This window comes from Plectropomus leopardus, chromosome 16, assembly GCF_026936395.1.
Source record: "Plectropomus leopardus strain MGB_pleo_1.0 chromosome 16, ASM2693639v1, whole genome shotgun sequence".
Taxonomy (NCBI): Eukaryota; Metazoa; Chordata; class Actinopteri; order Perciformes; family Serranidae; genus Plectropomus; species Plectropomus leopardus.
In genome coordinates this window covers 30,120,731-30,147,579 of record NC_142191.1, presented here as the reverse complement: position 1 = coordinate 30,147,579, position 26,849 = coordinate 30,120,731, and the positions used below count along the sequence as shown (strand labels likewise).

The following is a 26,849-nucleotide window of genomic DNA, read 5'->3' as shown; positions in this document are numbered from 1 at the left end:
ATTTCTGAAAATCTCTGGAATGATAGTGCTGGCCCTCTGTGCTCCACACGCTGCCCGGCTTCACTCACATTCCTGCTGACATTTGTTTTATTACTCATCATGAGCTGATGACCTCAACGTTTGCGGCCGGAGGGTAAGCAACAAAGTGACGGGGGTTAGGTGGGGGGTTGGATCAGGTCGCTCGGTGCAGGGGCGAAGACGCCAGCCAATGAGAGGCCGAGGAGCGGATTGCCTGTCAATAAGGGGGATGGAAGGGGAGTGGTGAGCAAATGAGGAGCATTAGGTTAAAGAACAAAACAGAGAGGAAAGTGGGAGGGAGAGGTGGGACAGTCGGGGCCGTGGTGGTGGAAGTGGCTGACTAAGGCAGGGTTCACCGAGTTCAGCTAGTAAATAAGTGACTGACTCTTCCGAGCACATTCCAAGGCTCCACCTCACCCTCCCGCCCAGCGACTTCTCGGGGGGATTCCTGGGGTTTCTGGGGCTGCTCTTCGCTCCGTGTGTCAACATTTCCAGACCGCGCTGCCAACAGCGAAGGAGGGGGGGGGGCTACTGTGTGGCTCATTCACTTTTTAGCGGGTTTGCTGCACATGAAGAGGTCCACATATTGCCCGCCCTCCGCCCCCCTTACTTCATCCCCTAACAAAAACATTCTGAGGGTCCCAGTCAATCGGCTCGCCGCGGTAAATGATCCAGCTCCACCAGAAACCCCACACACTGCTGGAAAACACTGGCTTTCTCACTTCCCATCCATGTGACGCACAAAAATATCCCTCACAGCCAAACATGGCTGTCAGTCGTCTATGCAGATTAATACACCCCTGAAGCAGTGCAGAATCTGGCCACGGCACCATCTGCCTTGGCTTTTGCTAATCACCTCAGCCAGATGGGTTAGCAGATCTTTAGGAAGCTTGTTTTCCTGCTCAATAAAAAATGTGCCATATCAGCTCATATAGAACAAAAATCTGCTTTTTCTCTTTTTTAACTAAGAAAGGTATTCCACTCAATGCCTTTGAGCGATCCCACGCGACAGGCGACAAGATTGCTGAGCGATTCAGGTTTGAGAATTGACAAAATACCGGAGGGAAATATCTATGAAGAGTAAAAAAGGTAATATCACGCTTAAAGAGGAAAGAAAAATAATATTCGGAGCGGTCTGTTTGGTACGTATGTAGGGCTGAGTTAATGACATACGCACACATGCACAGCGTGACAATTCAATGAGCATTCTGAATCAGCAGCACTTTCTCAGAAATTTGAGTCTCAGCATATCGGCTCTTTATGAAGTCTTTGAGTTATTTGGATTTTTTGCCATATCGGGGAAAAATAACGTGTGGTTCTGTAACTCTGTAATGCAAATCAATATTCATTTCATATGCTGATCATATTGATGCTCTGTGCCACTACGGTTCACACGAGTCAGTGAAATGAAGCTTTTTAATTTAACCTGAACCCTGACCCTTTGGTGTATGTATATGATCACACTATTTATTTTTCATTTTTTAACGGCATGGATTTCTTGGAATCTTCTGGAAACAGCTTTATAGGTCCGCACAGTGAGGATTTGCTTCTTTTAAATATTCCCCATCTTTTAAGGTTATTTATTGTGTATGTGTGTAACCTTAACCCTGAACCTAAAACTACAGAATTGGACAAGGTGAGAATCTGGAGGCACAGGAGCTTTGCCGGTGGTGGGTTCAGCCTGTTTATTTGAGATGTCCACCCTCAGCCCACAGCGGCTGGGTTGTTTTCCCGTCCCTGCGTGGAGACGAACTATGGGTCGGACATTCCTGAGCTGAGGCCTGAAATCCTGAGAACAGCGCCTGAAGTAAACTAGCTCCGAGACAATGGCAAGAGGTTGAAGGTGAGGAGAGTGAGGCCTTTGCAGCTACTAATATATTCCAAAGAGATTTCTAAAGTGTTCTGCCGCCAATTGCCCCACATAATGGTTTCCATGGAGATAGGTCCTCAGATCCAGGGCTGCTGAACAGAAATGAACCGGCAGAACAATGACCCCAACTTCCACCATGTTACAGAACATTTTTTAGCCGGCTCCTTTTTCCGTTCTGTGTCAGAAGGTAAGTAAACTCTGATTTACAGAAAAGAGAATCCGCTTTTGTCCGTTGTTCCGTTTTACATCTATGCTGTTCCCATGGTCCATGGATACAGCCCCAAACTTCCTAAAGCTTTTTTTTTTCCACCAGAGGGATCCTTTCAGCCTATGGTCTTGACAACACAGTAGGAATTTGCATGCATCAATAGTTTGGAAGAAAACAACATCCTTAACAGAATCCACAAGTCTGGGGGACCACATCCCTATTGAGGGGTCATTTCAATTTCAGCTAGAGTAAAATAATTGGAACATTTCCATTAATGATTTGAGCAGTGCTCTAGCTGATGCCTTTTTCCATCAATAATCCTCTTTGCAATTTTACATTTTTTTCACAGTTAATTAACATAAAACTCAACTAGCCACAATGTAGTACAACAGAAAGAGGACATAGGGAAGGAAAAAATGTTGTGAAAAACTAGCTTGAGGCTGGTGGCTGCCATGCAAGTGTGTGATGTCAAACTGAAAGAGGGAACCATGGGTAAGCTCTGAGTGCCATACTGACCACAGGCATAGTTTTTGCACCCACGCCACCCGTTATGCTTTCCTTGGTTGGAGGCTCTTTGAACAGTGCTGACAGCTGGGGGTGACATAGACCCCTGTTAACAGGCAACAAAGGCTTGGTGCTACACAACATCAAACACTGAGAGGACAATAAATCTAGTCAAGCCTCAAGAGTGGCTCTAAAATGAGATATCAATCACTAGGAAAAGTCATCCCTGCTCTTAATGGCCGTCTACACCAAGAACAATAACGATGTGAACATCCAAGACTATTCTCAGGCACTGTTCGTACATATATCTACGAAAAGGAATGCACCAAAATTTGTATATAACCCATGTAAGTTATTACCCATGAGCTATTAAAGTAAAGGCGGCTTTTCCGTCATGATTGACAGCCATGACAGGAAATCTGTGCGCTCGCGTTCACTGGAGCTGCTCGTGATTGGTTAGACGGGTGTTTTCGCGGGAACTCTCCCACTGCGGTAATTGCTACTGTTCGGACTCTCAATGACATCACCCTGGTAAGATGGCATAGCCCGTATCCCGGATATTTAAACCTCACTTCAGTATAGCGGGTGTAAGTGGGGGTGTGTCGTCCATCTTTATATACAGTCTATTGTAAGGACAAAACATACAAAGATCTGTGCCAAAGACCATTGACAGTATGTCTAGGGTAAAATTACTTCTTTTTTACAAAAAAATTGCAATCAACAGCCTAAAAATGTTGCATAACTGCTTAAAAAGTAAAAACATGATGCCCTGCAAATCTGGATGGACTTTGATTGACTGTCACTGTTTCTATGATTCATCAAATCACTCTGAAAGGGATCCCAATAATACTGTTTGCCACTATCATTGCAGTTATAGTTATGGTGTGGACTTATCCATCCACTTGACTTTTAACAATTTTTAAAATAACATCATACTTGGTGTGGACAGCCCTTTTGTAATGGCAAAAATCTTGATATACAGTCATAAAGATACAGTCTTTGCCCTAACCTCACTTTGACAGGCCTCTGTTGGAGCAGGTTCATGGAGGTCTGGGAGAAATATCATCAAAGTGTCACTGAGTTTACACATCAGGTTTACTCATTATGGTTGGTGCGACTACGCTTATGAAAACACTTATGTAAGGACTCCCTTGGCTCAAGAGAAGCTTTGTCAAGTCTGACCGCAGGTGATGTAACAGCAGTGTCATCAGGGTTATCTCGAGACTTCAGATTTATAGCAGAAAGTCTGTGATTCAAACTCGGGTCAAAGTCCAAATGAGGTGGACCTTTACCAAGTGGGGGTTGGTCTTAAAGACTGCACCAAGTGACAACATTGTATAGGTGGTGCTAGGAGCTTGGTGAGGTATTGACTACTTATAAATCTATTTGGGGAAATAATGTAGCTGGAGAGCTAACCACTAAGGCTGCTTTGCACAAAGTAGTAGACAGTCTCTGGTCTATGGATGTATTATTAGACCTGGATACCAGACCCCAAGATAGCACCTTTTCAGTCCAATGAGAACTGCTCACCTGGCATAGATGCCAAAAAAGTTTCTAGCTTCCAGATTTATTTCTAGGATATGTGGCACATTTAATATATGCAGTAGTGTCTCTCCTGAGTTCCCACTGACTCATAGACCCTGTCATGATGTCACATGTTTTTAATTGTTCTCTAAGCTCAGGGAAAGTTTTACAAATATAAAACCTAATTGAAATGAAAATTCATACTAGAAAGAGTCATAATTGACCTTGCGTGCAGTCCAAGGTGTCCTGTAAAACAGACATTTTTTGACATACAGTGATTTAGTGGAGGGTATTAGCAGGCATATGGGGTATACTCACTTCTAGGTGCTATATCATAGTATTTTCATAGAGTTTCTTGAAGATGTCGCGCCTCTCATCCAAGCAGCTTCTTTACAACGGATGAGTGAAAGAAACTTGATATAGCTCCAAGAATTACCCTGACCTGAATGACTCAGAATCTTCACTAACATACCACTTTTTTTTCTGGCCATTTACAATATTTCTACCTATCAGCTATAAAGCAAGTTGAATATATAAGATAGCATACCCACCTCCTCCTCTGCAACCTACCAAACTACCTCGTAGTATATCTATCTCATCAACTACCACTACACAACTCTAGACATCTATTATGATTGTGGTCTATAGGGAAAGTGCTTTTTGTCTTTTTTTTCTGAAATACTGCAAGTTGCCACTGGAAAAATAATGGAAGCATGGTGCTGAGTGGCAGTGCTGTATCCAGTTCTTCAACTCGTCCATGTTCTGGCCTCTCATTAAGCTGTAGCTCTGTAGGTGTGTTGCTAACTGACAGTTACCAAGCTAAGTAGCTTGGTTGCAAATTGGACAATAACTTGAAATATTTTCCTCAGCTTTTGTACTACCGACTTTTGACCCGACAGCTGTCTGAAAACCTAGTCTCTTTTGTGCAGCAGGCTACTGTGGCAGAGCAGGGTTACACACAAATGAATGGGGCAACACACCTAATAGGGTACAATAGCTTTAGACTCTCTGGTTCCTCAATATATGCAGCTTTAAACATCACTGGGTAAGTCTGTTGACACAATGGGCAGTTCAGCAGTTCACACTAGAGCTCTACTGTACAGTAATGAGACATAAAACATCAGAGTTGTGGTTTTTGATGTTTTTTTCTCTGTGTAAATTGTTACATGGAGCATCTCCTCCCATCCCCCCATGAACATACATATCAGCATGGAAGCGCATACTTCTTAGAGACAAAAGTCGCACATGCACAGACGGTAGATATACAGCCTCTTGACAGCTCTAACGGGAGTGGGAAGACAGGTCATAATGGAATCTAAATAACACTTGTGCAGGGCTCATTAAAGTTGCCCTATGTGATGGTCATTAACTCTCCTCTTCTGTGACCTTCATTGCTCAAGGTGGGGTGGAAGGGGCTGCCACTGCAGTGTACAGCCTTGTTTCCAACATGCTTACCAACAAAGACAGACTGTGCTGATTTATGTCCTGTGAGAGTGCTGCCGCTTTTTATAGGCTATAAAAATTATTAACCCGCTGAATGTCCTCTAAACAGTTTAATTCTACAGTGGAAAATATCTGCCATGTAAAACAAATCGCAGCCTGTTCCTGTAAAGCTAATACTGCTGTCAAAAAATAAAGTTAATGCAAAATCAATTTTCTCTTCTTGGAGTGGATTTTACACCCAAGCAGTGCTCATTGGGTATCACTGCCACTGGCTACCAGCCATGGAGTTAACACTAAACTTGATAGTAGCATTCTGTGCCAGTCCAACTCCAAAATTAGCTCCGGCTCAATTATTGATGCGAGATAGGCATGCTTTCTCTCTTTGTCTTCAGTTGCACAACAACACTAAGAGTCTACAGACACGCTAGCACCTCTTTAATTAGACACAGTTGTTCTCTGAACTGCTTTCAATACCGCATAACATGTTCACAGTGATACACTCTGATGTTTTGTGGGCAATGTTTGTTATTTTCACTTTCTTAGTTTGCATTTCAGCATGCTAACCATTAAAAATGGCAATAAATGCAAAGAACAACATGGTGTGGCACACTTGTAAGATTTGAAGGTCATAAACCAAAGTAAAAGTGCCTCCGCCAACCAGTTAAATTGCAGTTTACATCCATGTCTGTCTAGATTCATATGTTGTCATGACAGTAGACAATGCTTTAAATATGGATGTTGCTGTAAATAAGGTACATATTCTAAAACATGGATGCTCCACACACAGCAATCAGGACACTTTCAAGGTTAACACCAAAGATTAGTGTCAAGTCAAGATGTCAAGATTAAGTCCAAGTGGACATTTGTGCCAAATTTGAGGAAATACCCCTACTGAGATAGCGTGTTAATGAGAATAAGATAGACATGGGGTCACAGGGACCTTGACCTTGACCATCAAATCTAACCAGTTCACCCTTGAGTCCAGGTGTACGTTTGTGCCAAATTTTAAGACAATTCCTCAAAGTGTTACTGAGATATCCTATTCATGAGAATGAGATGGACACGAGGTCACGGTCACTGTGATTTTGACCTTTTACCACCAAAATCCAATTATTTAATCTTTGAATTCAGGAGGACGTTTGTGTCAAATTTGAGGAAATTCCCTATTCCCTAGGTATTCTTGAGAGGTTGGGTGTATGAGAATGTGACTTTTTTTTGTATGTGAATGTGACAGATGTACAAACAACCCATAAAACACTACTGTTGCTGGCATGGAGGTATAAAAAGAAAATTAGACCTGATGATGGCTCTTAATGAAAACTCAAGGGTTTTCCAAAATTATAAAAATGTATCCTGTGTGGGTCATAAATGTCAAAGCAACGTTCCAGGGCAAATTATCCAACAGCTGTTGAGAAACTACAATAAAAAACAAAAATGTCACTCATATGCAAAAGTCAGGCTCATGGATATATGTACAAAATGTTATGACAAGCAATTAACCAACCCTAAAATCACACTGCCAACTTGGCTTAAACCAAACGGAAAAAATGAAAAGGAAAATCAACAAACACCTAATCATACCATTTTTTTAAATCCAGATCCTGAACTTTACGTTAAGCCAGGATAAATCTATGTAAATACTACACAAAAATTACAATAAACTTAACTACTACACTAAAATACAAGTATTCTGGTTTGACAAAAAATATCCCAACATCCACTTCCAAGCATTTTCTAGGCTTTTAACTGCAAGCATGAGCTTTCAGTATTTTGACAACCCACTAATTATCATATTATTATCATATAATTACTATGTTTACAGCTTAAATGATTATTCAATAGATTAATTAATGAGTCATGACTGATTAGTTGTAGCCCTAACGGTATCTAATTAGTCAAGTAAGAGCTATTCGATTCTCCAAAGCTGATATGGGACATGTGACGCATGACATATTCTTTCAGGTGTGAGGCTCCAGCAGACTATCACCTCTGTGCAGCGTAACTACCTGAGGGCAACTACTCATACTGTATCACTGCGATGCTAAATACAAGACTGACATGCCAAATCCAGACCTCCCTGCAGGGCAATTCACTCAAAACATGCATTTGTGAGAGGAGCTAGACCAGCCGTACAAAGACAGCATAAGGAAAACGAGTTCAAACAGCATTCAGGGGACGGAAAAACAATCCAGTGTGATCATGCAGATTAGAAGATCAAACTTGGACTGAAACTTGCCTCCTTTCAGTGTTTTTTATTCGCCTGTGGTGGGGTTTGCCTACTAAAAAGTCCCTGCTTGTCCGGAGTATGACAGTGGTCCTGGGACGAGCTGGCAGGCTCAACATCCCTCCCCCCACTGGCAACAGCGCCAGTGTATTAAAATAAATCTGTGCACACGTCCCACCCCAACATGCTTGCTAGACATTACCTTATACAAGGCTAGCAGCGGCGGGTTGTGCTGTCTGCTGGCCTGTGAGCAGATTTTAGCTCCCCTGCTGCCCCTGGCCTTAACCCCACCCGCTTCATTTACCCCATGGACCCCCTCTCCACCTTCAGCCCCCACCTCTCCTGTGTTTCTGTGTACATGATCTCACATGACTCGACAAAACCCAAGGCCTGGAGCACGGCTGTCCGGAGCGTTTTTTTTCCCAAGAGGGGAGGAGAAGATTGACTTTGTGGAAGGGACCTGGAGCGCTGCCCTCGACTTGGCTCAAATTGCCCCACTTGTCAGGCCTGATGGATTTTGGCTAAAAATAAAAGCAAAAAAGGGGCCCTTGACAGGCGGATTAATGAACTCAGCGGTGCTCCTCCTGCTAACCGAGCTGCCACATTGTGCGGCGTCTCCGATGAAAAACAAGGATGGTGTGCACAGCATGGAGAAAGCAGCGTTTCACCAACAAAACATCCCCTTTTCCATGTGCAGCGGGGGAGATTCAGTGAAGGCGTAGAGCAAATGCAAGATGAGCCAAGTGAGTGGGAATTCCTGCGCTCCCCCCTCCCTCCCCGTTACCCCGCCCTACGCACATTCCCCCCGCCACAGTCATAGCAGCAAAAAATCTGAGCAAAACAGAGCAGCAGCAGCAGCAGAGTGGATGGGATGATCGTAACCCAACCCAAACAAATACAGCAACAGACGAGACTGTGGGCTTTTACCTCCAGGAGATTAAGGCTGATCGCTGATGACTAGAGCTCTAAAATTTAACAAACGGAGTGTTCAAAACATCCGTTTGGATGGTTTATATCATTCAGCAACTTTCTGTCTGCCTTTCTCCCTTAAGAAGGTGGGGACAGGTCATTGTTTTGCAAGTCACAAGTGAGTCTCAAGTCTTGGTGCTCAAGTCCAAAGTCAAAAGATTTTTTGGGCTAAGTCTCAAATCAAGACAGGCAAGTCCTCAGTCAAGTCTCAAGTCAAGACTGACTAGTTTTAAAGTCAGGTACCAGGTCAAGACAGCCAAATCCCAAATCAAGTTACAAGTCAAGAGGTGCAATTTTTGGATTAAGTTGCAAATCAAGACAGGCAAGTCCCAAATCATTCACTGACAAGTCCCAAGTCCTAAACTTTAGGTGTCGAGTCCTAAACAAGTCATAATTTAAAGTAAATAAAGTAATTTAATGCCATTTTATCAACAGAATAATGATATATAAACTGTTAAAAAAATAATGCTTTTTACAATTTGTATTTATTTATTACAACAAAAATATTGGAAGTTCATGTCTGTAATTTTTAAACCGCACATTTTGCATCCTCTTATTTATTTCTTGTTGACTACTGCATAGCCTAGTTTTTTTTATGTGAACAGCAGTGCTGGGTGATATAGAAAAATCAAATATCATGACATTTTTGACCAAATACCCTGATATTGATATTGCAGCTAATGTATAGTTGCTACTGGTGCTTTCACAAAATATTTAGGTAAGATTTTTGATAAATAATCATCAGTAATGTGGCTATAATGACTAAGTGGTGTGATTAAGTTCAGAAAATTACAAGACTTCATTGTAATGCAGCCTTTAAAACCAAGAAAAGAAAACACTTAAGATGCTGGGATATACAAAATCTAAGACAATATCAAGTCTTACATCACAATATTGATATAATATCAATATGCTGCCCAGCCTAACTCTAACCCTAGCGGATGGAGTTATCTTTGGTATCATTTTGTCCAGTTGGTACTATTTAATGTAACTTTAGTTCTAAGTTGATGCTGTTTGATTAGTTTAGCATTACTTAGCAAAATGGATTATCTGGGAAATTAAGTGTTGACTTCCTGGGAATGAATATTAGTATGTTAGGTAATTCAGGGAATGAAAAGAAATACATTTATTTGTGGCTCACTTTTTAAATAACATTGTTTTTAATCTTTGGGCTTCAGGGAAGGTATCAAATGTTTCAAGTCAAAAGGCTCAAGTCCAAGTGAAGTCACAAGTCACTGGTGCTCAAGTCCAAGTCAAATTGCACATCTTTGATTTTGTGAAGGACAGTCTCAAGTTATCAACTCTGTGACTTGAGTCTAACTCAAGTCAAATCATGTGACTTGAATCCACCCTTTATCTTTTTGACCCTTTGACTGCTTTTGCTACGTTTTCATTCTTGTCATTCATCGTCTTAAAAAAGGCTATAGTCATCAAAAGATTTATCTATATGCATGACATATATTACTATTTAAAGAATAAGGCAAAACACCCACAAACATTGTCAGTGTGTGGGTGATGTCACACATGGTGTCAGTTGCTTTTGATGAAAGAAAAACAGTTGAGATGTCAGGTGACTAGGGTTGGGGGGTTAGGGGGTTGCTCAAAGGACACTGCAGATTATAAATAAAATGCTAATACTAAAAATGCACAGACCATCACTCGTTAACAGAGTGACCCGGGTGCAAGGCTCCTTTAAATATCCCTTTACTGTTTGCCATATGTGAAGCTCGTACAAGGTCTGCACGGGTGTTCCAGACAGCCATCTGGATCCTATCAGAGACCACAAATACAGATGTAGTGAAAGCGCTTGGTAGCAGTGCGGGCCGCCCAGCGTAATGAATGGGAAGAGCACATTTTCAACCCCTGCAACAGGTCAATGGCAGACGTAGGCTTCACTTCGCCTCACACACACGAAGCAAGACGGAAGATCAATTGTCGGGGAGAGGATCCGCCTCACCTCGCCACCCACGCTACCCGAGAGTGTCCTGAAATATCCCTCCTCGCCAAACAAAGGAACAAAATGGCAAGAGGTGATACATGATACAGCAGGGTTAAAAATAGACTCGCCACTGACGGATAGGGCAGCGTTTCATGACCTCTGCGTAGCGCTCTTGGTTTACACCGCGAGTAGATCCAACAACTCAGCTCAGGATTGAAAAAGCCAGCAATAATTCAATGCCAGCAGAAGCATTTTTTGGACCATTTATAGATTCAAAAATAGAACCAGGAAGCCTAACTTCTATTAGGATTTTATGTGGAACTTGAGAACAGTGAGAATCAACCATTCTCACGCATGTCAAAGCAAAGAACGTCCTGTTTGGGGGATTCAAAGGGTGTCATGGTATGTGAAGCCTAAATGATCTGCCTGAGAAGACGGACAAGTCCACCTTTTCAGAGACTGATATTTCTTTTGTTGTAATGTCACTGCACATGGCATACCATCGTCAAAACATTACATCATGCAGGAAAAATGCACGAGAGGAGCTGTGAGCTTTTCCAACTGTGGTTTGCTGCACATCAATCAAAGTTCCTCAGTGAGAAAAGAAAAGAATTAAAGGGAGAGAAGCCCTGAAAGCCACTTGTTTTCTTGCAAAGTGTGAACAGGCTGCTCAATTGAGAGGATCAGACGTCTGAATCGGGCTCTGGAGGTGGTCTTTGCTCAAGGTCAGGCTAAAAAATGGAAAATGCCTTGAAGAGGCAAGAAATTAGCATAAAACAAGCATAAAACAAGATCCAAGCCCAGTTGTCTACGATATAGCACCTAGAGCAACCATGACTTGGAAGACTGAGAATCTTCACCAAGGTATTGCCAAACGTTTTGGGAGGAATGCCCTTCCACTTGTCTGGAAGTACTAAAGAACTTCCAGGTGACCTTGACGACCCTTTAAGGGGTCATACCCACACTAGGTTTAAATTCTGTGACTCCTGACAAGTCTGTTAGAACTAAAGAAGCTGCTCATATGAGAGGCGAAACGTCTTCAAGATACTCTACCAAGTTCAGTTGCCCACAATATATCCCCTAGAATAACCAGGACCTGGATGACTGAGAATCTTCACCAACAAGGTGGTGCTTTTGATTTGAAAACTTGTAAACCTATTTTTTTCTCCTTTAAACTCCTTTTTATACAATTCTTTGTCTCAAACACAAGCCCATTAATGACTAAAGGACTTTGAGAATCAAAGTTGGCTGAAGAGCAGCATTTATTCCTACAGAACCGATTGATTCAAAGACATTCCAGGGGTATAAAGGGAATTATTTCTCCCACTCTGTGTCAGAAGTGCATGGAACATGCCTTGGAGTGACAGGAACAATGGCTTCTTTCACTGCCTTCGCCAGCCCGGAGATGGGGAGGTGCATCATGGGAAGCAGACAGGCAGACAGGCTTGTACAGTTCAGCGCAGATACTTCAGAGAGGCCTCGCCAAACCCCGGCAACAAGCAATGGCACTTAAACCTCCAGATATGGGCCATGTGTGAATGGCGTGCTTGGATTACTCCTGCTCTGCTCAAACACTCAGGCTGGATCAGAGGGCAGGCAGTTCACAGACCCCCTCACAACTCAGGGTTTTATGTAAGAAGAAATTGAGTATGACAAGTATGATGGGATGTTTTCACTTGCTTCAAGCACTTTTTTGAAGGACAGACTCCTTTCTATGATTCATATTTTTACATGCTCTGTCTAGTTTTAAGATGTAAAAACTACATAGCTGCTATGGCACTTTTCCAACATTTCATAGAAAAAAAAGCTCGGGGGCATATAATATTTGAAAAGAATGTTTTACACATCCTTTAGAAAAAGGGACCTTCAGAAAGTCGACGCCTTAGGAAATATCCTTAAATAAATGAGGACTTTTTCTTGAGTACATTTGAAAATTATGGAATCCTATTAGTATGGAATTGTATGAGTATAGAATTGCAGACTATGGAAACATTGGCTTTTTAAAGAGTTAACTCTGATTCACCAAAGTCACAAACAACGTAACTGATTGAGACAGCAACTCCAGTGTTCTGCAAGGTAAAATTATTGCATTATTGGTAATTCTTTTTGTCAATGGAGTCTAATGGCTTTCAAGAGAGAGTAGATACTTATAACCGCTTCAGACTGTCTGATGGCAAGGTAAAGCAGTGCAAATCCTCTAACCATAGCTTATATTTAAACTGATACTAACTTATTTGGGGGGCTGGCTGAAAAACATTTGGCTGCTGTGTCCGTCCTCTTGCCTGCTTGTTCAAACTGAGGACATGCTAACCACCATCTACTGTAAGTAATATACTAACAATGGATAAGTACCTCATATAACCCCACTTAATCCAAACAAAACATCTTAAGTCTGCACTCTATTACACAATATCATCAATAACAAACATGTGTTGGACACATTTGTTGCCTTAGACATGACAAGAACTTACATTTATTTTTTTTTTCTTTTGGCATGTTCGTCTCCTTCTACAGTTATGCTCCTTTTTCTTCAGTTTTTTTTGCTACACATTGTTTTAACAACCACACATTATTCAGTTGGCCTGAGCAAGAACGGGAAGAAGGAAGTCATTCAGGATTTAAGCTTCCTGTTTGAGGCATTTCTTACACCCTTAGGTAGAACAGTTAAGAAATGTTGAACAACCTAAAGAGACTGCATTAAAATGTTTATGCAGCCTTGGAAAGAGGTTCTACTAGGTCTCAATGGTAATGTAAAAGACTAATATAAAGGAGTACTTTAACCACATAATTACAGTATGTGTATCAGTTACTAACCCAATGTTACTTTGAATTTGAGGAGAAAACTGTTTTCTTGCATGCCTCCACAGTGAACGAAGAATCCAAGAACAGAAAAAAGTCTTGATGAATTGAAGCAAAAAAACAACGAAACTATTTCATAACATCAGTTTACGAACTCCCAAAAAACTCACCCAGTATTATCAATTTATCCAGTTGTATGCTCAGAACATCCAAAACAGACAGTCCTCTCTGACGGGAAACTGAACTAAAAGTGAAACTTATGTATGCGTTCTGAAAAGCCAGACTCAATTGGCAAGAGCAGTAAATTCACCCCACTGAACATGAGAGCTGCTGGTCTACTGCTGCCTAAAACACTGTTAGGTACTAAGTGTTATTGTGTGACTTAAGTGAAACAGAAGTAACCTTTTAAAGCACTTAAGTCACACAGTAACACAAACTAACTAACTGCTGGTCTACTGCTGCCTCAGCAGCTCCCATGTACAGTGAGGTATAATTACTGTTTTTGCCAATGGAGTCTGGCTTTGAAAAGAGCATAATTTACATTTCACTTTTACTTCAGTTCGCTGTTGGAAAGGGTTATCTGTTTGGAAGTACTGAGCATACAATTAGATAAATAAGACTTGGATGATACTGCACAAGTTATGTGAGAGTTTGTAAACAGATGTTTTCATGTAGTTTTGCCATTGTTAAATGTGGACCCCTATGACTTAAATTCATCAAGAATTTTTTGGAGTTTTTGGATTCTTGTTCTTGTGTTTTTGAATTATTCATTCACCATTGAGGCATGTAAGAAAAACAATGTTTTCCTCAGGAATTCAACATAAGAAAGAGAGAGTTATTGATAACCAAATGGTCATTTTGGCAGGTGAAGTTTTAATCTATTTGAGTGAATTCTCCTGTAACCCCTGAGACATCATGGACTGGCCTAAAAGGCTGTTGAGATTGAAGTAATTGTCAAGTCAAACCATTTTAGGTCTCACTCAGAGATATCTCACTTGTCAAATTACAGCACCAATATCATCAGTCAGCACAGAACATTAAAGCAGTCCAAAGAAAGTTAAATTTCTTCTTTTTGGTAATTACAATGTTAACCAAATAACACAACAAACAAACACCAAGGAGATAGAGTATATAAAGACCTTTCAGCAAAAGCTGAAGTATGATTTCAGTTGGACATTCCCATATATGTATTCTACAGTGGGAGGTCCAGGACTCATAGGCCAGAGCAGCATGCCACAGCCGCCAACAGCCTCCATGTTGAGCTAGTCTCAGGGCGCGACACACAAATGCCAGCCCTCCACGTGGTCTGGGCTTAGCTCTCTGACAACTTGAACTCTTACTACAGCAGCTTTAACCCTACTATATACCCTAAGCCACAAACTCTGGCTATGAGACTAACAGCTCCGGTACAAAGAACGCCTTTGTGTTTGCTAGTAGACTCTTAACAAAAGCAGGGATAAGCGTTCTGACTTCATATACACGTGAGAGCTGCCATAAAAAGATCTGTGAGCAGCATGTCACTTCAGAGTTATGGTTTCCCTTTTAACAAGCGTATATTCAGTGGGATATTTTACCAGGAGTTACTATCAGGGGAGAAAGGGTTGAAAATGTAGGGTTTCCTCCTTTTTTTTTCTGAGTTTTAATGGTTATGTGGCTTGTTAAAGATTTACGCTGGCACAGGAAAGAATGAAAGTCACAGTTGGATCAATTAACATTGAATATTAAGTCTACTACAGCTGCTATTCTAGCACCTGCAAAGGAAGTCAGAGAGGGAAGCTTTATTTCCTTTGCAACAGTTAGTTATAAATGGAAATGCGCACAATTTATTAGTTTTAAACTGTGCAGTTGTGTCATGTTGTTTAAGAGAGCAGAGTAATATCATCAGCCTTTTAGAGCCTTCAAATGATCAGTTTTCAGGAGAAATTTACTATACTAAATTGAAATTTAATATAGTAAACTTTTTAAATTCAAAACACAAAGGGATCCATTTATTATTTTTCAACAAAATAAATAGATAAGTCTTGCTGCTACTGGTATTATACATTTTTATATTGAATAAATGTGGGTATAAAATTAGAGCAATTCGACAACAGCACCGTCTGCATTTCTGTTTGTGTTTGTCACCGTGACAAATGTTTGCCTCGGCTTCACACATTCTAACCACAACAGGAAAAAATAAAAAAAAAACAGCCTTCCTGCCAACACAAAGTAATGTTTTGACATGTAAAAACAACAGGTGGAGTATGTATTTAGTGCTACTTACAGACTCGTCCTTCATCTCCCGATGGTGATTAGTGATCATTTATCCACGAGCAGCGTATACAGTCACACTGACGCATCACTATCAGTCAGAAAGAAGCGAGGTCAGGTGCATGATTGGCAGGTCGGTGGTGCACGGGGAGGACGTCCCTGCAGCATGAAGACAGACCGTCCTATCATCCACAATTACTCGTGCAATCTCACATACAACAGTCCATTCACTACATCTTTTAATTGTAAAGAAGCCAAACACAGATTTTAGGGCTGAAAGCAAAGTGTTTTTTTTCAGATATCATTACATTATCATGTGTCCCTTTACAAAAAAATATTAGAAAACTTCTAATTATTTAGATTTCTCATAAAATCTATGGAAAGACAGGGAGGGATGATTGAGGATGAGGACATAAGTGAAGCATTTAAGCACAAACTCAGTCACTTATGGTTTTTGAATTAGGGTTTTAAGAACGAGTTAAAACTTCTCATAATACCTGAATGTAGATGGCAATATGTCTGCTTTCAAGTTCAAAGTTTGCTTGTTTTAAAACTTTTCTGGAATCCAAAATCACAAATAAAGGAAAGAAGGGAGGATTAATCTACTTATAGGGAAGAAAAACTTGTAAAACTTGAAAAAAATTGTTCATCACAATAAGTAATTAAGGTTATTCAAGTTAATTTCCAAAATAAGTAAATAAGTTTATCCAAGCTAATTTCCTTTTAAACAAGAGACATTAAGCTTTTATGAAATGACTGACTTAAAGAGAGTGCAGCTATGATAAATTTATCAATTGATTAGTTTTCAGCTATTAAATTAATCCTAATCTTTTTTTTTTTCCAAGTCAAAATTTTCTGATTCCAGCTTATTAAATGTTTACTCCTCTATGACAGTTGAATAGATATCTCTGACATTGGGCCAAACCAAGACATTGCAGAACGTCTTTGGCTTTGGGAAACATTTTTCCCATTATATAGACCAATATATATATATATATATAGGGCCTACAATACACAGACATTTTATATTACAGACAAACTTCTCACATATAAAAACTACAAATATCTTTTTTCACAAATCTGCTTTTATAAAAATGTGTCACATCACTGCACCTCAAGGTTAAATTTGCTCTCAATAAATGTAATAAAATCTCCAACTAATCAATGCTGAGAAAAAATATTGATCGCAGAAAATGCTCTGGTAAACAAAAATATCAAATATTTGTTTCTCATAAATGAGGAATTGCTGTTCTTCTTATTTTTGTATCATTACATCTTTTTCAGTTTTTCAGTTTTTGGTTGGACAAAATAAGTAAAAGAGAAATATGCATTTGTTGAAATTACAATGGCTATTTCATATTTTTCTCATATTGAGGATAAAGAATTGTAGATTTGACAATGGGATGTTCAGTTGTATCTCATAATCGTCACCAGTAACCCAGTTTTCGTAAAAGCACAGATGATTCACAGATGAAGGCTGAGATGTACAATTTTGGGCGGGAAGACGCAGGGGAAACATGAAAGTAACAGAGGACTTTTATCTTGACAAAATTTTAATACCTTTACACCATAAATGAATGCAGAAAGGGCACAAATTGGTGCATAAAAATTCACCGGGACGCAGGAAATTGAGTGTTTGATCTTCAAAATTTTCTGAACAGAGGACTCTCCTCCTCTCTCATTTCATACGTTTGTCCTCAGCTTTGAAACGAAACCTACTGAATGACGGCCATGTGCTGCGATTGTAAGCTCTTTAAAAAGCTAGTCGTCAAACTGCCATTTCTAAGGTCCAGAATGAACACTAAATTAATGTATACATTATTTAAAAACAATTTATACATAAATTAAGAACAGAATTAGCTACAATCGTGTATATTACGTTATATTATGTTATTTTGCATTTCAAAATCTAGCCAGACAGCCGAGCCGGAGTCACATCACTGTTATTAAAGACTGTCTAAGGTAATTTATGACTGCACTGTAGAGAGAGCTAACAGCATTGCATCTCTGTGTGCGCTGGTGGTTAAAATAATCCTTCACTCTCAGATTCAAATCAGCTGTGAAATCTCCTTTTTCTCTTTTTCTTCTTCTTCTGCTACTGGTGCCAACTGATAAGAATCGCACGGCTCGACCTGAACGTGCTCGCAGCTGCACGTTTGTGACACAGATATCACAATGGTTACAGCAGTCCGCTGATGAATCACATTTTGGAAAGCTGAGCAGAGCCGAGCGTGACAGATTGGCCTGTTTGCGGCCTGTCGCTGTGCTCTTGGAGGAGAAGATGACTGTGATAGTCGCCTTAAAGAACGGTATAAATGTTCCTCTTGTACATCATCCTGGAGGAATATACATCACAGTGTTCAAACAGACTCGGCTATCAGAATCAGAGTGAGCAGCACTTGCTAAGCATGATGAGAACCAATTTGCTTCCTCCCCTCCAGACACAATCCCTGAGTGAGATGAAAGGGAAGCTGTGCTACTGTAATCCATCTAAATGGCCGACTCCTCCATCCTCTCATGCAGCCATGACTACTGATCTCCACTCTCACTAACTCTCCCTGTGTCTGCCTTTGTTGCTCAATCTTTCTTCTTCTCTACTCTCTTGCCAATTATTCTGTTTTCTTAAACCCTTAAGACATCATTGGTACTGACTTAAGTTTGTCTGTAGGCTCCTACAGGGTGTCACAAACTCACAAAGAGTTAAAACTAGCAATAAATGTATGCAAATTGTTTGGCAGTCGGTTCTTAATAGAAAAAAAATGTTTATTTCCATCAGCGTAGTGTGTTAAAAATGTAAAGTCTTGTTAGAGAAATGAATCATAAAACCGAGTAAATGGTTCAAAGGTCAGAGGCAGGTCTGTTTTGACATGCTTGGCTGACACAGATCTTGTGACTCAATCAACAGTGAACCGTCCACAACTCTGCCTTGTTGACCTTTCACCATCTGTCCTCAATGACATGGCCCAGACGATGGGCTGCACAGGGCGCCATGTGACCGCTGCAGGTACACAGCAAGAGTACGCTCACTCGCTGCAGGCCAGAGGACACACAGGTGGACACCTACTGAACTGACCATGAACTTAGATCACACCTACTGTTACTTTCCTGTGCCGCTACAGAGCTCATTCGGGTCATTTCGGTTCACACTTCCTGACTGGCTCAAACTGACTGTGTGGTTTTTGTCATAATTTACCTCCTCTGGATGTCACACCATTAAAAACACCTTTTATGACCTGAAGTGTTGCAAGAATGACTAACTGCTGGCTATCAGATGTCAACATCCGTCCTCTGATGCCTATTAAACTTTATGCTCTGGGGTCATTTCCTCTCATTTTTAGTCCTAACTATAACCATGACATTTACAGTTTTGCTGCTTATTTGTCACTAGTGGTATTCTAGATATGTATCAATTCATTAAAATGTTGTAGGTAATAAACAAACAAAGAAAAAAGAAACGCTGATCATTATGATGATCATGATTTACATCATGCTCAAACTTAACAAAACTTATTTTTTGCTAAAATGCAATTTCTATGGTGCTGTTAGCTAAAACCTTGCTGTCTCTAGGCAGCTTTTCAAACTCAATACTTGGGTTAACAGTTTCTTAGATCTATGGCGCTAATACCAATAAAGACTGTTTAACTGGATACTTCCGACACAAATGGATGTAAACTCAAGTTAGTGTGAAATTAGTTTTCACACTAAACGCTGGAGCACGCTTCTACAGACTGCATGTAGAAAACCAGGCACAAAAACGTTATCATGTATACATTTATCTGTTTTAAAGCTTGCATATGTGTATGTACATCTCTGCAGAATGATAAATCCAGCCTTTAAGTCCTTATTATACTTAACGCATCAACTCAACCACCAGCAACTCCCGTGTTCATCAAGGTTAAATCATTGTTTTTGTCAGTGGCGTCTGGTGACTTTGACAAGAGCATAGATGGAGAACTGAAGCTGTTAACTGAGGCCCATCAGAACTAGCTGTCTGATGGAAAGGTAAAGTGGACAAAATACCCTCAATGTAGCATACACAAAAACTGATATGGATATTTTAAGGTGGCTAAAATAAATTAAACCACTGACTTTGATGCTTTGCTTCTGTGTCTACATCCTGCCTGCTTCTCCAAACTTGGAGCTTAACAATCGCCATCTACTCTATGTAAAACACGGACTATGGATAAGTTTCTCACGGCAAAAGATTAGAACTTTTTTCCAGATAGATCTGGATCCACATCATACTCCCTACAAGCAGTCATCATTGGTGGGAGTGTTCCAAAGCATAATTGCTGAACAGAACCTGAGATTTTACAGAATTGTTCAATAAAACTCTGCTTTTAAGCAGAAATGTCAATGAACCAATAATTAGTCTATTAACACATCTAAAAACCCCAAATGAGGTTGACTTAGAGAACTGTAGGGTTTTCTTTAGTGCCACCCAAGCTAGAATGGCATGGCTCCCATCAACAGCAATGAACTCCAAAGTATGACTGCAGTGCTCCAAACATGCCCTGAGAGGACCTCCGATCATTATGTTTTTATAAGCTCATTCAGTTGAAATTACACGATGAAATCAGCATAAACCTGGCTGACAAGTATCCACGCACAGATTACTCCCCCACAGGAAGGGCTGTATACATGGATTTAACCCAACACATCTACTTTCATGTTTTCCATTCCACATCTGTGTGCAACAAATGGAAAAGCCATTGGGGTAAACGTCATGCGCACAGGCTTTTTTACGCTTTCATTTGACAGCTTTTTCTTGCTTTAGAATAAATGTTCCTTTCCTTGGTTGTTGGTTTTCCTGTGCCATGATTAGAAGAAAAAAAAAGGATCATAAGGAAAAGTACGAGGCACAGTGGGACACTAGAGTGCACAGACAGGATCTCCACCTATGGATGCCTGCTGTGAAATGGCAGGAAGCCACCGCCAGCAAATCCTGCTGATCTCGTTGTAGGCTTACTGTTTTACAGTACAGCACAGGGGCTCGGTGCAGGAAGTGGGCACATTACTGCACTTCCACGCCCACAACCCCCCTCCAACCCACTACAGCAACCCCCCTCCCAGCCACCTGTGCTGGTCTCACAGGATGTCCCCCCTTCAACCCACGTCTCCTCCCTCACACAAACTCCTGTACAGCTGCACTTCTTTACCAAACCGCACACTCAACACGCTTTGTTGTTTTACACTCCACTGCGTCAACAACAGCAATGAAGATATGATTGGGTTTGCTGTAAACCCCCTCAAAATGCAAGCAGTCGTTAAGTGGGTGGTCCACCCCCCCTTTAAACCCCCCAAAAAACAAGTATTCTCATTTTGTGGTATCAAGCCGTGTAGATGGTGTTGGTTGGAATTACTTTCTATGAAAGAAGTTTACAAGTATTAATATATTCTCTCTGGAAAAATGTTGCTGTTGATTTCTCTTTTTTCTCTTTGCCCTACTCTGCCTCTGATTGGCCAAATCTCACTTTTACGCTAACCCTCACTAATCCCACTTGTCTTGCCTAAACCTACCCACCACAAGCCACGAAGGCCACAAATACTAACCAATCAGAGGGAGAGTAAGGCGGGTCATGCCTTGGAATCCTATGACAGAAAAATATCCAACAGTTTGTATGATGTCTTATGAAAAGTTACGCACACATGCATGAAATCTTATGGATTAACACAACCAATACCACTCGACCTGTATTCCTTTGTTTTCTTTTATGCACATATAAAGTAGTAAGTCCTCATACAACATCCTCATGCACATACAATGGTTTGTATGATATCTAACGAATTGGCGGCCCATGAGTGACCTTACATACTATGGCGCAATGGAAAATTTCCTACTTGATTTAAATTACATAGGTTATGTTTAAGCAAGGTTTAAGCAAGTCAAGTTACTTAAGTTAGGTTTAGACAAATAAACATGGTGAGCACGTTCCTTAAAATGACTCAAAGTTCACTTTGTTTCACACTATTCCGAACACATGCAAATGATTCTTTTATGTAGGTCTATGTAATGTATGTGTTCAATATCCAGTATATAAAATATATATAAAATATAAAATAATTTTTAGCATTCTGTGCCTCCTCTCCAAATTTTTTTGCAGGTTTGTGGACGCAGTTAAGGCAAAACTCACCATGAGCAGTAGTTTAAGTCGCAATGTGGATAACTGATCAGGTGATCTGGTCAGAGCTGATCAGATCAATAAATTAGAGGAGAAGCTGAATGCATAGTGAGTGAATGCAAACTTATTTCTAGCAGTCCACCACAAATAAATGAATGTGTGGGAAACCCTGGCTCAAGAATGACTTTTGGTTTCACATAGGACACAAACCTTTGCCTCATGTGTCAAAGTCCTGTGTTTGTTTGACCTGTCCACCATCCCGACCTTCCTCCGTACACAGTCTTTGTTGCTCTGACTTCCTCTTTTTCTCCCTTCATACTTGCAGTGCATAGGTCATGCGATCACAGTCTATCATCTTATTGTTTGTGTTATATACTGAAAATAGTGCATTACTTTTCATAGGTATGTGTATGTAAAGCCTGCAAAATGTTGTTGGTCTTCTGAAGAGGAAATCCATAGAGTCCATTCTATTCTTTGCAACATCAAAGTGAAACAGGGTGATGTTATTGTTCTTTTTTAGAAGAAACAAAAACATTTTGTGCCAAGTCTGTGATACTGGTAAGCGTTAAGAATGTTATTCTGTAGTTTGTCCAACTTACAGAATTAATTAGTGACAGCTGAGTATATTTATTGGCAACAGTGTGTCTCTTGTGATTTGTAAACTGCACTTAAAATTGCCATTCTGATACAAAAGCAAGCAATCATCCAACTTTACCTACATTGTTTTGGGGTTAAGGTAGAATAAAACCACACTATCTGCATGCAGAGATACCATTAGGGTAAATGAAGAAATGGGATTTGCTGTACTTTGAGTGAACTGTCGCTTTAAAGATGGATGTTTTGCAGTCGAGTTCATGATCTCATGTTTTCAAGATTATGCAGCGATAATGATGTACATGAACCAAGAGCGCTTCTCATGTCATTTCTTCTGTGAGCTCACAAAACAAACAATAGATCGTATTGTTGTGAGTATTGAGTGATCAATAGTTCTTTGCTGACACTTTGTTTACTCCGATCTCAGAGGAGCATGCCTATTATTTTCTATTTATACAGCGTTCATCAGGCGCAGATGTCAGAGCTCCATGTTAACATGCCTCACAGACACAATGGGAGTGTTTTGTTTTTGCAGGGTGTCTCTGATGTGCAAAGCAGTACAAATAAATCCATCTAGGGAGGAATCCTGACCTCTGCCCCAGCCGGTGTCACCTCCAAGTTCACAGCGATCACTGAGCAGCCCCAGCGATGGACGGACAGCAGCGTCCTGGCACTAGGGTCATCCCAGCTCCCTCCCCTCCTTTACTAAAACAATGATCTCACTCCCTGTACCAGGAATCCGCTGATTGTTTGAAATACCTTCCACTATGCTTGACTGAGCGCCACTTCTTTTTCCCATCGACCCAGAGGACGGAGAGAGAGAGAGGTGGGGGGGGGGGGCAAAACGACCTTGGCAGGAAACGTCCAGCCCTCGAGCAAGATGGGAACTAGCTGCATTTGTAACTCAGTAAGGCTCATTGGAAAACACAGAGAATGGCTTTTGGCAGGGAAGTGAGGAATCTGAGAACGGTGCCGAAGGTAGGATGTGCAAAAAAAATGTGCCCGCCTGATACAGGACTTTGAGGCCAATGTACTTCTTTAGAATAAACATCATTAAAGATGACTGAAATAGCACTTTTCCCATTTTAAATAGTAAAACAACATAGCAATTAACCATTTGAAACCTTAGCTTGATTTATTCAAAAACAGGAAAAAAATGCAATGACCAACTTTAGAGAAAATTACCCAAAAATTTGTAAAAAAAATAAAAATAAAAATAATGAAATTACCTGAGAAAACGCTATCAATTTTAAATATATAATTTTGATCACGATAGAAATAGTTAATTTAACATTTTCTCAAGCTTTTTTTTTCAATAATTTTCCAAATCTTCTTATTTCCTGCACTTGCCAAACAGTTCTTGCTAGGTCGCCTTTTTTTCCCTGATTTTTCCAAAAGAAAGTAAAATGATTTCAGATTACCAAGGTTTAAATACTTGTGAAGGCATCTGAATGCAGCACAAGAAAAACAATGCTGATTCAGGTTTCAATAGGTTAAGGTTAACAATTTCAAGTGATAATTATTTAAAAAAGGAACAGCACGGTTTCCCACACATTCACTTATTTATGGCAGCCCGCCACAGTTAAAACAAATGCACAGATTGGTTTATAGTTTTGGAGCTGGACTGTTCATTAAGTTGCTATTGGAGTATATATACCTTTCAGTTATTTAATGAAACACAATCTCAGAATGGAACTAACTAACTAACTTTTATTGCCTAAACGTAATCTCCGTACATTACTTACGTAACTGTACATTAAGAATGTCACATGATTTATTGGGAGCTAATTTGAGTGACATCATACAAACTGTGCAGGCATTTTGTAGGATATCATACAACTAGTTCAATGAGAAGATGTTGTTGAAAGTGAAACTAACGTTTGTTGCACTAGGTCTAAAAGTTTGCTTTCACTCGCCTCTGCAGCTGCTCCTTTTATCCATTGATCTGACTGGATCAAGAGATCAATTATCCACCCCACATGTCAAACTTCTCAAACTGCTGCTGAGAAAAAAAAAAACAAACTCACAACGAGTTTTGGCCGTGCTGAACGAAATTAGAAAAAACAACAACAATGTATTGGTTGAGTTCTACAAAGCGATACCTGGACTCTGAGTATTTGCTCTTGGAAGAAAAGAATGATAAGAAAGAGTATTACTCCAGCATACACATATTAAGTGACAGAATGCCATTAAGCTGCGGTCACAAATGGCCTTAAATAAACTCTGATACCGAGATTTATCACAGTCAATATGACACCCAATCCTACCTGCTGCATACAAGAGTCTGTCTTGCATAATCACAAACCATAAATACTCAATTGTTTTATAGCTAAGAATCTTTTTCCTCACCAACACAATATGTAACTGTGGCATCTGTCAAATAATAACAGAGAAAACAGTGATGATTGCAGCTGCACTGGCAAGCTTTTTATTGTTGCAGTGCGCACTTGAATGTCAGCAAACAGAACAAAGGGTGTCACATAAGGATATGACCTCAAACTTCAGAGGAAAGGAACACAGCAGCATTCTTCTGCCTGTGCAGGACTAACGCTTTTCACTCTGACATCATGTACACACACGTCTTTATATATTTAGAAACAGAAATATTCCTGGCCAACTACTAAAACCTGTATTCTCTCAAAAGCGGATGTATTTAAAGACATATGTCAGGTGTCATTTGACAAAAGTTGCAGGAGCACAAGTTGGTACATGTTCTGTTAGTTTAACAAATCAACAGAACTTTTTTTCAGTCTTAGATTTTGTGCACTCTAATGTAAGGTAAAAATATATAATCTATGACTTTACCACAGGAGTGGTCGGCAGCAGCTCTCTTACTTAAATTTGTTGTTTTTGGGCACGCACGAATGTGCAGACTTCAAGCACTTTACGTAAGCTTGTTCGCATTACTGCAACTTTTAAGTTCTGGTGTAACCGAAGGAAAGTATCTGAATTTTTAAGCTTCTTCCGTTTCCATTTTTAAAATCTTTTCTTTATTTCATATATTTTGTTTTTTTTTCTCTCTGTATTTCTGTACTTATTTCTGTTCTTGTGCTTTCTCAACACCTACATTTCACAAAAGGCTTATCATATTTTATCTTATCTTAGTATATTTACTTTTATGTCACTAAACTCGTACCACACATACAGATTAATACATTCTTTAGACTTTACAAAAGTAAAATAAAAAAAAGTGTTATTTTATACTATTAAAATTTCATTATAATGCTTCCTTTAATGAATTTATTTATTTTTATTATTTTCCCATAATACATTTACCCTATTAGTTGTGTGTGTTGTTTAGTGTTTTTGTTTGTTTGTTGTTGTTTTTTTTTTAACATTTACCATAAAATAAAAGTAGACAATTATTAGCCTTTGCCTTGGTGGAGACTTTGTCAATTTAACACACATAACAAGAGATAATAATAATAATAATAATAATAATAATAATAATAATAATAATAATAATAATAATAATAATAATAATAATAATAATTATCTTGTAAATCCTTGTTTTTCTGAATTAGGGGGATTTTTATCTCAGAATTCTCTTAAATTATGTCTAATTAAAAAAACTGCAATTTCTGTTCTGAATTAACAAGATAAATATTATGTTAATTATTATGATAACTATTATGGTGGCCAAATTGTGTCATGTTATTTAACTTTTAAAACTGACATTTATTAGATTGACTTATTAAAAACAATTATTTAGGGGAAATAGAAGCATTATTAGCAAAATCATATTTTCATACGTGTATTGGTAATGGTCGGGTAGGTAATGTTAGGTTTCAAAGTTCTTTCTTGACCTTAAAAACAGCTGATGAAACATCTCCCCTCCAGTTGTTTCCAGTAGTTGTTCTGGAGTTTTCAATCATATCACATGATCTTCATCTGCTTATGATTAACCCTTAGGGCATGCTTTAATATTACACACACTCGTATCACTCTGCCCACAAAATGCACTTTTCAAAATCAAGCTTTAAAAAATATTATACATTAATACTTTTCTATAATTTTATTGAGTTCAATTTTTAACCAACGCAAGTCTTAATCATAAATATAAAATATGTATTCATTTTCATAATTTTAACCCTTCAAGTGCCAGGTGTCTGTCATGATATCACTAGTAGATTTTTTTTAAAATTATTATCACAGCGTGGGATATGTCAATGACTAGCAGCAACATCGCTTGTGACTTTGCACCTAGTGGAAAAAGCATGTTTTTTCTCCATATGGTAAAAATGATGTAATTGGATGGAAAATAGTAACAATTACAAATGAAAGGGGAAAAGGCCAAAATGACACCCAGAAGTAATACAATACATATTTTTATGCTTTGATGGCTGTGGGTTCAAAAAATTGCAGTAGACTTATTGTAGGAGCTG

At 39.5% G+C, this 26,849-nt stretch overlaps 1 protein-coding gene across 2 annotated transcripts in view; it reads right to left on the bottom strand.

Moving 5' to 3' along the window:
* bach2b (BACH transcriptional regulator 2b) overlaps positions 1-26,849 on the bottom strand; it is a 124,527-nt gene that overhangs the window by 90,020 nt on the left and 7,658 nt on the right. Inside the window, exon 2 of one of the 2 annotated variants that reach the window (XM_042504051.2) lies at positions 15,762-15,907. The exons of the other annotated variant lie outside the window; for it this stretch is intronic. Coding sequence (XP_042359985.2) covers positions 15,762-15,800 — 39 coding nt within the window. The 5' untranslated portion in view covers positions 15,801-15,907. The remainder of the gene's footprint in view (positions 1-15,761; positions 15,908-26,849) is intronic. 2 annotated transcript variants of the gene reach the window in all.